We start from the raw sequence: 13,486 nt of genomic DNA on the forward strand, positions 1-13,486 counted from the left end.
TCGTAACTTCTAAAATATAGAAATTACCGTTGTTTTACTAAACCCTTAGTTTGCCCATTATTCCGGGATACAATTTTGGTATGGCTTTAATTCCGGAAGTCGTTGTACATTATTACGGGATATCTTTAAAGTCCACTTTGTTGAAGCATAATGTAAAGAAACGAATTAAAAATATTGTTTACATATAGTACATTTCGATACAAGTGCGAAAAAGAGCAAGTTCGAAACGAGTGGCGATAAATTAAAACACGACCGAAGGGAGTGTTTTAAATCGACACGAGTTACGAATTTCCTTTTCGCACGTGTATCGAACGACGACAGACGACAGGGTGTTATAAGTTTCACTGTCTGTCTGTCTGTCTAAGGCATCGCTTTCGAATGGATGAACCGATTTTGATTAGCTTTTTTTCATTTGAAAGAGCTGAATTAATCGAGAGTGTTCTTCTTAGCCATGTTTGATGAAATCGGTTTAAATAGGTACTATTTTATATTTATATATGTCTATCCTATTATGTATTGTCCTCATGTAAATTTTAGCTTTCTAGTACTAATGATGATTGAGCTAAATCGTAGACGGACAGACTGACTGACGGACAAACCAATATGCGGTATAAAGATTTTTAGCTAACTAAGGAAGTTTAAAAACATAATATCCGGGTCTATGTACCTTATTTTATGAGTTTATATATTTTAATATACTTTATATAAGTATACCGGAATAAGATACACTCATATAAAGTCGTGTACTTAATTACGGCAGTTAAAAAAAGGCTATATTAAAAGATAAACAAGATTTTTTTCTTAGTATATTGGAAGATTATATAACAATTATACTCAAAACATTGAAATAAATAAACTTTGTGCTTTAATTTTATGAAATAAAACAAATTTAATGTTGATGCCACAGTCCAATATTTCGCACGTATTACTCAATGAGTATACATTTCGTATTCAATTATGAGATTAAAATCTAAAAAATATATGTACCGTAATTATGTCACTATAATCTGCAATCTTTACTTAATGTATTTACATCAAATATATAAATATACTTAACCGCAAATAGTAATAGGACACAAAAACATTACGGACTGTGTTTCCGTTATTCCGTGATACTCCCGCAATTATGTACACCTCGTCAAAATGGTGTACATTATTCCGGGAGCGGGTATTTTAATAAAATTATGTTTTAAATTAACTTGAAAAGATGATATAAATGTCTTTTAATAACTATAAGACAATTATGATACAAATTTAATATCAATAAACTTACCATCATCACAGCAAACCCTTACGAAGTTCCGCTGCCGCGTTAAGCTCACCGTCAAACACGCCCATAGAAACCACTGCGTGGTTGCGACTGACGCGTTTGGAGGTACCTCATGGCTTCAAAAGATAAGATAAATATCCGAAAATCGACTTTTTCGGTTCTGTTTGATCTATAGTTAATTAAATACTGCATTAACTTAAGATTTTACTGATAGTTTCCTTATTTTACGACAAAAACCAAAGTGTCCCGGAATAATGTACCACATTTTACTATCCCGTAATAGTGTACAGATACCTTAATTCCATAGAGGCAGAGCACTTGAACTACCTACTCAAGTTTCAGTGCCACTTTTGGCAAAAAGGGGTTCAAAAAAATTTGGTTGTCTGTCATTGAGGTATATGTACTACGTACTAGAGGCGACGTTGCCAAGCAAAAACACTGCACATGCTGACAAATGCGCGGGGTGCGGGGAGCGGTTATTTACGCGTAGAGTCTACCACCAGATGTGACACATTATTATATTCTGCCTAACGGGAATTTTACATTATAGTTAAATACGGATATTCTAGTCAAACTTATTTATTTATTTACAACTTAAACAATACAAATTAATACAAAATAAATGTGCTGTATTTATCTTCTTCTTTAAAATACACAATGAACATATATATGTGTGGTCACGGTCAGTTGGTAACCAAGTTTCCTCAGCACGATTTTTTTGGACAAAGCGTATAAATTGTTCCATTTTTTCATGACCAGGCCGAAGAAAATTGCAAAAAGTGAGCGTGCTAAAAATACAATTTTACTCAAAAACTATTAAATATAAATATATATATATATTAAAAAAATATTTTTTTTTTAATATTTTAGTAACATAATTAATGAAATAGTAAGTAGTTACTTATTAATTTTCCAAATAGAAATATTTATATTTCGCAACTCTATTAGAGATGAAACACATTACATATGTAGTAGGAACAGTGTAAATGGCACATCTGCGCGGTTAACTTTTTATAGTCTATGATTGCGTCACCAAAATGGCGGCAGTGTCGCGCCCGCTCGCGAGTTTGTAGAATATTCAATCTTAAAATATTATAGACGAGTTTTTTGTTTAATTTACCGATGAAATGTCACACCTTGGCTTTTATTTGATTTCCTCGAGTGATTAGTACAATTTTTAAACACACAAGAAGGCATTATTCACGTGGAAAGTAAATGCATCACGGCACGTCACTGCACCGCAAGGACCCGGTAAGGACTGACAACGTTGCGGTCCAGTGGACCGCAGTGCGTTGTGTAAAAATTCTCTTAGCAACGTCGCCTCTAGTACGTAGTACATATACCTCAATGTTGTCTGTAAAGTCGGTTTACGGACGGTAGTTTGACGTGATAACGTCAAACATTACAGTAGTATAGACGGGGCGGCTCACTCCGCGATTCTATCGCCGCGCTACAAAGTACATGCTGGCGCAGGGGTGGCGCGCGGCGCGTTTTCACGGAACTCACGTTCCCACTTTCTATTGTTACTTTACGTCGCGAGTTTTTTTAAGCCTTTTAAAGTGAATGGCTTATTAATGCTCAAATATTTAGCTTAGTTAAATAAACATCATGAATAAAATAGGACAATATTACACAGATCTACTATTGCTTAAGTCCCACGGAAAAGTTCAATAAGGCTTGTGATGTTGGGATTTCAACAATAATATATAAATACTGTACATGTATATACCTAGAAAGTACCCAAGACTTGAATATAATAGCATTTTATCTGAGTATTAAATCGTTTTAATTCATAGGCAACCCTATTGTGCATGCAGCCCTTAGCAACGAGTTATTAGACGTTGTCAAGTCAAAAATACGTTCAAATGGGTATTAGTAGATTTGGTAGTAACTTTGAAAATTGACTAGTATCCCCAAGGTATGACAGTGATGACGTCACTGAATAATGTTGACATTGTCAGTAAGTGCGAGAGGGACATCAGCCCAAACAATAACCTCTTATGTGGACACACTTTTTGACCTAACTACACAATCTAGTTAATAATTCTAAATCTATGGTGAGTTCTGACGGTATATGTTCTGTCAAAAAGTCGTGGTATAAATAAAATTTAAATAATTAATTTTCTTTTTATTTAACTTATTAAATGAGAACACGTTCATATTGGAAGCCATCTTTTTATTCTGCCTAGGCACCACACACCAAAATGGTCCATACATAAACCACCTTCACATGACTTACAACACTATGTTCACTTCACTTTATAAACATTAAATTTGACGAAAACAGTTCACGTGTATCTTTTGCGCTAGGCTAATCGAGTGGAAGGGAATAGATGCAGCGCAGCGCGAACCAAACTGAGCCGATCGCTCGAGCCGATCACGCTTCTCTCTCGTTCGTGCCGCGCTCTCGCTTTGCGGAACGGGACAATGACGTCTTCTTTTTCGTGCATGCAGCCCGTAGTAACGAGTTATTAGACGTTATCACGTCAAAAAACGAAATTGAGACACTGCAGTGACAGGTTGCCAGCCTCTCGCCTACGCCACAAATGCCACAATGAGGAGGCACAGTGACATTTTCCCGCCAGGCGGCGCTTGTGCAAGTGCCTCATGTGACCATACGTCGGGGTTTTCGGAGCGGGAATGATTTGAGAAAGAGTAGAGATAAACAGATATGTTAGTCTAAGAAAATATCATATTATGCCTAATGAATAATTACCTCTCTGCGAGTTGTATACAATCTGTGACAAAGTTTTATTTTAATTTCCGTAAGTCTTATAACTTTTAAGCAGAGATCGGACGGATTTGCGACATTCTTAGTGACTTACGTCATTTTAATGACTTTTATAGTATGAGATGACGCACGAAAATCCGATCTCTGCTTATAAGATAACAATAAAAATAACTTTAATTAATTACCTGCTGTAAATTTAGTAGTTGACACGATTTTCAGAATAAACTATGAAACATTTTCTTATTTATAAATGAATAGACTTAACTGAAGAGGTTGATAATGAATGGCCATTATAAAATATGTATACCTATATGTATGATTAATCTTTATTTATTTTTCAATCAATTATTCATTCGGTAGAAACCTGCTAAAGTACGATCTGTTTTTAAGTAAATACCTACTCTTTGGCTAATGTCAAACGTTCCCGCTCCGGAAACCCCGATGTATGCTCATGTCACTGTCATTCATATGTGAGAGAGAGAAAATAAATATCATCTCGCTCTCACGTATGAAGTTCTTTATCTGTGCAATGGACTAATAAGGTGGCGCCATCTATCATAACCTTTGAGTGTGCCTCCTCATTTAACCCATATCCCACAGTTGACTTCTACGACACCCACGGGAAGAAAGGGGGTAGTGAAATTTTTAACCCGTCACCGGTTTAAGAATTAAATGGTTTTATTTTGCATAATAATAAAACTAAGCCTAAAAATAAAGTATTTACCATCGGTTAGCGCGATAGTTACTCATGAAATAAAACTATGGAAACGGATATTAATTAATTTTAACTAAATAAATTTAAAATCACAATAACAGGTTACCTACTTATTTTGGTTGCAAAGCTCAAAGTTTTGATTTTGATACCCCAAACTTTTTTGGTGATCATTTTAATAGTAGCCATTTATTTGCATAATATCATTTGAGGTACCAACATGGGGTTAATGGGGTAACAACAATTCGTATTTGACACTATTAAATATAAAACAATAAACCTATTTAAGTATTTATTTAAGCAAAGTTTAACAAATATGTTGTAGACTGAGACGGCATTTATAACAATATACCTCACAGATAAATACTAATAGCGATACAATCCACCCGGCGGCCAACACAACATAGCACCCCATGTACTGTTCAATATTCATTGCTGCCGCACTATCACCCTTCTTCACTGCGTGTACACTGGCGTGATTTTTATACAATTTCTCAGTAAAACCAGCTTCTACCAATCGGGCTAGAACAAGATTCAGAGACTCCGCCATAGGAGAGAATTTTTTAAAAAACAAAACTGTTGGACTCGTCGCAATGATCTGAGAAACAATATGTACCTCACCGTAATGCTTTAAAATAAAGCTCTGGGCGGTAACCTTATTCATCGCCAAAACGTACTTCATACCCTTCGATAAACTAACCATAGTGTTATTGATCTCAGTACTGTTGATGGGTTTCCAAGAGTTATACACTTCAGGGTTATCGAGATAGTAATCCTTAAGAGCCGGTACGCCACCTAAAGGATAACCGGAATTTAAAATGTCTTCAAGATTTTCAAACTCTGGATAGTTCGAGTTATCTTTCATGGCGTGTATAAGTGAAGTCTGGTAAAAGGTCCGTATCATAAAACAGTAGAATATCCATAAGAGGAATATGGTCAGAAATACCGGCTTGGATGGTATAGACGTCGCTGGCATTCCCATGAAAATAGTCCAAGAATAAAACAGGACACAGGTTTGAGGCCGCGCCGATGTAAATCGTTTGCTCAATTTCTCCCACAAACTGCTTTTGACGAAAGCGCCGACTAATATAATGAGCAGAAAAGTAACAGCTAAAGTTATCCTGGCTTTCAATTGAAATGGACGGAGAAGTTTTTGCCAACCTGGAAGTGGTATTGCGGGATGAGTGACCCATGCCATGTTTATCGAACGGTAATCTGTCGACATATGAAACGCCTTAAATCTTGATAGAGTTATTGCCGCTGACGTCATGGATAAATTAGCGAGATCATAATAAACATCTGCCAAAGATCCAAGCCAATTTCCATCCTTGTCCAGCTGGCCCCAGCCAGCGCCTCGGTGCGGGGTCATCACCTTTAATGTGGCGTTCAAAGATTCAGCGATGATAAGTAAAAGGTCGCCGTCAGCGCCTTTCGGGATTCCAGTCTTCAGAGACATAAATGGGACCTGTTCAAACGTGGACACTATTAGCTGGCATTTGTGAAAATTTCTGAGTTTCAAAGGATACACTTTGCAAGAATTATGAATGCAGGAATTTTGAAGTGGTTCAGGTGGACTTATCAAACAGTTCTCGTCATCATAAACAGAATATGTGAAGCCACCTATACTGCTGGTCCCAGAGCTATCATTGATAAGAACCACATTTAAGATCTTATGATTCCAAAATATGCCTATGGCTTGTCGCTTGTCACAGTTATGGCAAATGACAATGAATTTTCCGGTGTTGTCGAATTCCCTTAGCCGCATCCAGTCCAGTATGTTCGTTAAATCAACTAAGTCTGTTCCGAATAGCACAAACTGCCTGATTCTGTCTGCAGATGTTTCTTCGCCATGGAGAAATGTCCCTTTTCCGACGACCACACTTTTACGATAAATTTGCATGAAAGCTGTCAAGCCGAGAAGTATGGAGGTGTTGTGATAAACCATGGTTACATATCTCCATTCAAAATTGTTTAGGGCTACTTTTGCCGCGCTGATAGCTAAGTTTTGGGCCGCGGTAAAATTATTATTAAATAAAATTAAGTCGTTGTAGAGCTCGCCATCGATTGGCATGATGACCGAGGTTAATGTGACTGCGGCATCAAATGTTATGCACGGAACTTATCGCGGGCATCACGGTACATTAGTTTTAATAATATATATATGGACAGACACATTCTGTAAAGCAAAGTTGATGGAAGTAATTTAATTACCATCAATAAAAACATCAATCACCCGTTACCGGCCAGATTTCTGATGTAACTGACAATATACTAATATTCACAACGTGGGTAAAATCACTTAGCGCCATTTCTTGATCCGAGATACTGATAAATAAATTTAATTACACAGCTAGGGAACTAATTGTTGCCGCTGCAATTGGTTTGCCTGGTAATGTATTGTACGGAACTGTATAGTTTAGTACCTAGTATTAAATACGAATAAATAATACTTGTACCTACCAATAAACAATTCGTCTCAAATTCTTGAAAATTGGCACTTGGGTTACCCCAGCATACGAAATAGTCAGATGAGACATTTTCTGTGAAATGTTTTAAGCAATGTTTTTAAATTACGGCAGCACCAGTCGTGTATCTAGTTATTTTTAGGGTTCCGTAGTCAACTAGGAACCCTTATAGTTTCGCCATGTCTGTCTGTCCGTCCGTCCGTCCGTCCGTCCGCGGATAATCTCAGTAACCGTTAGGACTAGAAAGCTGAAATTTGGTACCAATATAATCACGCCAACAAAGTGAAAAAATAAAAAGTGGAAAAAAATGTTTCGTTAGGGCACTCCCCCTACATGTAAAGTGGGGGCTGATATTTTTTTCATTCCAACCCCAACGTGTGATATATCGTTGGATAGGTATTAAAAAATGAATAAGGGTTTACTAATATCGTTTTTTGATAATATTAATAGTTTCGGAAATAATCGCTCCTAAAGGAAAAAAAGTGCGTCCCCCCCCCCCTCTAACTTTTGAACCATAAGGTAAAATACCCCATAATGGACGGTGATGCCATTATGGACAAAAAAACACAAATTCTTAAAAATAAGTATCTAAAATACGTTTCTAAAAACTGACGGCTATGTACCATAAACTAGAGTTGTAGAGCTGTTTAATTTTGAAGTTTCAATTAATTCGGTTATTTCTGAAGGATTTGGAGACAAGATAAAATTCACCAGTTTACTGAAAAAAATATCAAGACGAATTCTTAGTAATGTTGCTAAGAGATGAGTTCATGTATAAAATAATAAAAAAATAACGCACGGTAATCTTGAATGCGTTTTACTTACTGCATTAAGCATGAGATAAGGTAATAAAACATACTAGTTTTTTCCAAAGATATAAAGAAATGATGTTATTTTGCAAGTGTCCATTACTGGACCCGAAAAACTTACCTCGATGGACAAGGAACAATTTAAAAACCAAAATTTACAAGAAACAATCCTATGTTAAAATAACCCAAACTAATTGTATTTATGGTGTAAAAATTGACTCATTGCGTATCAGTTGGCTTTAAAAGTAAAATTTTAAACTTATTTCACTGTCCATAATGGGGGATCCATTACTGGAGAACTTCCATAATTGAACCCTATTTTATTTGTTAACTAAAAAACCATGAAAATCTATTCTGCAATACGCTTGAAATGTAGAAGTAGAATTCAAGATTTATAAATACTTTTTACATTTAGTGAAAATTAAAAACTTTTTTTTCTTAACTTCCATGATTGTTCAGTACCTTATGTTTTATGAAAAAAATCACAAAAGTAAACTTTATAAATACTTTCTAGGAAAATTGTTTTGAACTTGATAGGTTCGTAGTTTTTGAGAAAAATATGGAAAACTACGAAACCCTACACTGAGCGTGGCCCGACACGCTCTTGGCCGGTATTTTTGTTTTCCTAACCACAAAATTAAAATTTTGAAAAAACCCCCGACCGCGACATAGTGGACCGATTTTCATGAAACATGGCTAAGAACACTCCCGACTAACTCGGCTTGCAGACAAAAACACTAACTCTAAATCGGTTCATCCGTTCGGGAGCTACGATGCCACAGGCAGACACACCCGTCAAACTTATAACACCCCGTCGTTTTTGCGTCCGGGGTTATGATTCGGTCAAACTGTTTAAAAAAAAATGCGGTTTGATACATTAAATAAACCAAATAAAAATAAATGCGGTTTGATACCTTAGCGTAAGGTGCTTTGCGCACACTAGCGTCCCCTCCCCCCACCTGACGCAACCCCCCGTTTTACCCTAAAATATGTCCCAAAATTTAGTTTTTTTTTAATTTTTGGGGAAAGTATACATTTTAGAAAAAAGTTGTCAATGAAAGAAATAATGCTCACGAAATTCCCAAGAAGAAAGGTCATATGTTTTTTGATATCATGCACTATTTTCATGTTATCTACATACATAAAAGGCAAAGTCCTGAGTGACTGACTGACTTTAAAAAATCAAGGTAAAGCCGAAACACCTGATGCTAAAGAATCCAAATTTGAATTTTTACCACTTTTGCTTAGAGTTGCAAAAAAACGGTATTTTTTGTCTTGGAAAAAAAAAAAACCTAAAAAAAATATGTTTTTACCGTACCTCAAAAAGGAAAAACGGAATCCTTATAGGATCACTCGTGCGTCTGTCTGTCCGTCTGTCACAGAATTTTTTTTTCTGGAATATGTTTGTTTTCTAAAGTACGAAATATTAAAATTTGCAAGGCAGTTCATACTTTTATACCCACGGATTCTTTATCTTTATGTTAATTATCCAACTTTAATTTCTGGTTTTATAAAACTAACATTAACGAAATCTGTAGTTGGTAGTTATCGCCATTTACTTTTGGCTATACCAGTGCCGGCCCGTGCAGTCTATCAGGGTAGAGCGAGTTTGAGTTTCGGCAACCTTGGCTAATCTACGCTAGAAAAAAACATCGCGAGCACAGCGAGTTATGTGCAAGTTGCGGAAACTTTCCAAAAAATCTTAAATTTCATGAAACTTTCAAGAAAAATAAAGGGAATAAAAATTTATGAAATGGAAAATAGTAAATGCGAGCGAAGGCGAGCGCGAAATTTTTTCTTTGTTGTCAGTGTCGGGATGCCCATTTAGGTGTTTTGCCACTACATGCATGCCTTTAGGTTTCCAAGTGTTTTGAAGTTCTCTCATCGTCACGCTTATTTTATCCTCCTATGCTCCTTCGACTCATACAAAATTGCGCCTCTATGTGACGTTTTGCGCCATTGGCTTTATGAGGAACTCCGCTTCGGATTGTCGGATAGATACTTACTTAGAATTTGGTCAGCGACGTAACTTTGTCTTTGTCGTTTTCACATCGCCCTAGCAAAAGCAAATTATGAATGTTGTATATGGTGACATTGTGGTGCAACTTTCCAGTTAATCTGAATCACAATAACTGAATTTATTCCCGACCCCCTTCGCCATTTTGGAATGTGGGTAGGGCACGCAATGTAAAAAAAATCTGGATTTTTCCGCATTTACGATTTTGGCCCGGATAAATTAAGGTCAGCTAGAGCATGAAGATATCTCTCATTAGCAATCACTGGGATGGAGGCCAGGTAATATACTTGTAATGAAAAGTCTCTTTAGACTGACAATTTTAAGTTTCCTTTAAATCACTACTGGGAATCGATCTTTGCTGTCATGGATGTGGTCAACCCAAGAAATCGTATTATTTTTTAAATACTTTTTGTATTTCTTCTTGGTGCCAAGTTTTTCCCTGGCCTCCAAATCATTTCCCTGACTTTCCATGACCACTATGAGCTTCCCTGACTTTTCCCTGACTTTCCAGAAAGTGGACACCCTGCTTTATTAAGGTGGCTCGCCTAGGTTACCCGAAGCTCAGGCTGCGTTAGATGGCGTTAATCTGCAAATTACCGGTCTTATTTTTTTTGTGGAGTCGTACAGGCATTTATATACTTTCAATTATGCTTCGCGAACATTTAATATTAAAATTGACTTATTACAACAAACATTCAACTTCTCATTGTAACTTTAATCCCCTTAATGTAGATAAATTTACTATTTTACACTATTTTTAAGTACCACTCACACATACAAACAGTGTTTTTGTATTCCTTCTAGTCGATAATTTCACGCGGCGACAGCTTGTTTAAATAGCCTTGCGGTAAATACGTGTTATCGCATGATTTGCATGGAAGTACTGGGTTCGAATCCAGGACTTTTTCTCTTTTTTTTTTTAATTTATCCTAATCTGATATTTTAAAAAATTCCAAAAAGTATAGATAAATTTTAGTTTCTAAAGAACGATTCGAATGATTTTTTTTCTAATTGTTTATTTTCGATGGAGCAAGGGTATTCAAATCGCTTTTGAAATCTTAAATTAGTAAATGAAAATGCAATAGTTAACTGAGTATCGTAGTGCTTTAAAAACTCAAGTGGACTTTTTTTATCTAAGGAGTAATTTCGAGAATATATTATATTTAGCGAGGGTATCAAAAGTTGTGTTTTATATCTCAACTTAATAAATAGAAAATCAAAATGACAATAAAAAAATCAATATGTTCTCTAAGATAAAATTGATACCTTCGGCTTTCCATTCTTGCTCGGTCAATAAAAAATACGAAATTTATATCCAAAAAAAAAATACAAAAAGTTTATAGAATCCCGGGATTCGAACGCAGTTTCACGGCGTGACAGGCGACTGTTCACCAACGACGCCATTACATAACACGCTGTTACCGACGAAATTAGGCTATACGTATATAATTATTTAAATATAAATAATAATAATATTGTCTTCGGTTACCGCGATAGTTACTCATGAAATAAAACTATGGAAACTATGGGAAACTATGGGATGTATTTTAAATTCATTATACGCGATTTAATCCGTTTCCATAGTTTTATTTCATAAATAATAATGTCAAATCCATACTAAAATTACAAATAAGAAAGGGTGTGTGTCTGTTTGTTTGTCCGTCGTTCACGGCAAAACCGGAGCGACGAATTGACGTTATTATTTAAGGGAATTTAGTTGAAGGGATGGAGAGTGACATAGGCTACCTTTTGTCTCTTTCTTACGCGAGCGAAGCCGCGGTCAAAACCTAGTTTATTATAAATGGGAAAAGCTGGTTACTCTATAATCTGAAGTGGAAGAATTCGTTGTTTCACCACAGATAACGTGTGTTTGTTTATTTGTTTGTCCGTCTTTCACGGCCAAACGGAGCGACGGATTGACATGTTTTTTAAATGGAGATAGTTGAAGGGATGGAGAGTGACATATGCTACTTTTGTCTCTTTCTAACGCAAGCGAAGCCGCGGGCAAAAGCTAGTACAGCACGGGTAGCATGGTCGCGCGATAGACGATAAAATATCAGGCCGTCCCTGTCGCACTATTAGTAAGTACGATTATAGGGACGGCCAGATGTTTTATCATTTATCGCGCGACCATAATTGCCTGCCTGGACCATATTATATTGATGATAATTATTATTTGTAACCATTTAGTTAATATTGTCTTCAGTTACCGCGATAGTTACTCATGAAATAAAAACTATGAAAACGGATTAAATCGTGTATAATGAATTTACAATTCATCCCGACGTTTCGAACACTACAGCGTTCGTGGTCTCTGAGCTCAACGGGTGACTGAGGAAAAATTACAATGTGCAAAAGCTACCCACATACCTACATACATATTCATATATATAACTATTTAGTTGTTGAAGAAAAACATTCACACAACAATAACATAAGTAGGTCAACTAGCTCAGTAAATGTAAGGAAGTCAGCACATTACTAATACTATGCCCACACTATGACCTATGTACCTGACCTGACGTGTAATATTTTATTTTATCAACAAAGGCATAATAAAGATTGTATTGTATTTTTGTATGAAAATAAAAAATAGGAAAGAAATATAGTAAGAGTCTTTTTTAATAGAATATTTATTCTATTAAAAAATATAAAAAAAACTTAATAAATCTAAAAAAAGTTCAAATGATTAAAAAAGACTCCGGAATGGAACTTGAGATCTCCTGCTTCATAGTCAATGCGTTTGACCGAGACGCCATTTCGATTTACACTAGCAGTGTCGAAATACACGATATGTATTTTTATTGACAAAATGCGTCATTATTTCTGAGTCTGCTTGAGTTAAGTAAACCAATATCTTTAAATAATTACTTGTCAAGAGCCAAGTGTCACTGATGACAATGTCAACTAAAAATGCGCGAAATATGACGGCTCTGTGTCTGTACACAAAATTTGGCACGCACATTTTCGTAAAATTAATAAAAAATTCACATGGATTTGTCCATGTTTTCTGTATGAAACAATGTATTTCGTTCAATACTGCGACGATGGATAATGTATAGTAGATGTATGCGCATATTTTTATTTAGTTGTAGTGTGCGGTGACTAAATAAATGGTAGATGTTTTTTGTATGGAAAGCGAGCCACCTTAATGGATCTTCAAGTTAAGCTAACGGTTACTGTGCTTTCCAATAGAAGTCACTCGTTTGTAGATAACTATTATGGTTTAACTTAAATAAAATATTACGGTTCACCCTAAGGTTATTTGGTCAACCCGGGCTGGAACGCGCTAGTGGCCCTAAGTAACGTCACAGTATAATAAAGAGTACTATCGTACAGTATGGCCACTCCCGCTGCCCGCTGAAAGTGCAGCCCACCCCCTCTCGGTTATCTCACAGTTACCGCCTGTCAAAAACGCAAACAGTCGACCTGTCATATGTCACTCATGCAAGTGTAGTACGCGTTCACCTACACGAGCTTAG

At 36.1% G+C, this 13,486-nt stretch overlaps 1 protein-coding gene across 1 annotated transcript; it reads right to left on the reverse strand.

The window, feature by feature from the left end:
• Positions 1 to 4,992: 4,992 nt before the first annotated feature.
• Positions 4,993 to 7,345, reverse strand: LOC125224772. Its single transcript, XM_048128224.1, has one exon. It carries the CDS (start codon positions 6,782 to 6,784, stop codon positions 5,021 to 5,023), a length of 1,764 nt encoding a protein of 587 aa, XP_047984181.1. The 5' UTR covers positions 6,785 to 7,345; the 3' UTR covers positions 4,993 to 5,020.
• Positions 7,346 to 13,486: the final 6,141 nt, after the last annotated feature.

Source organism: Leguminivora glycinivorella, chromosome 3 (assembly GCF_023078275.1).
Source record: "Leguminivora glycinivorella isolate SPB_JAAS2020 chromosome 3, LegGlyc_1.1, whole genome shotgun sequence".
Taxonomy (NCBI): domain Eukaryota; kingdom Metazoa; phylum Arthropoda; class Insecta; order Lepidoptera; family Tortricidae; genus Leguminivora; species Leguminivora glycinivorella.

Excerpts from the sequence above, each read along its gene's own strand:
- LOC125224772 (XM_048128224.1), bottom strand. The coding sequence starts at position 6,784 with ATGCCAATCGATGGCGAGCTCTACAACGACTTAATTTTATTTAATAAT.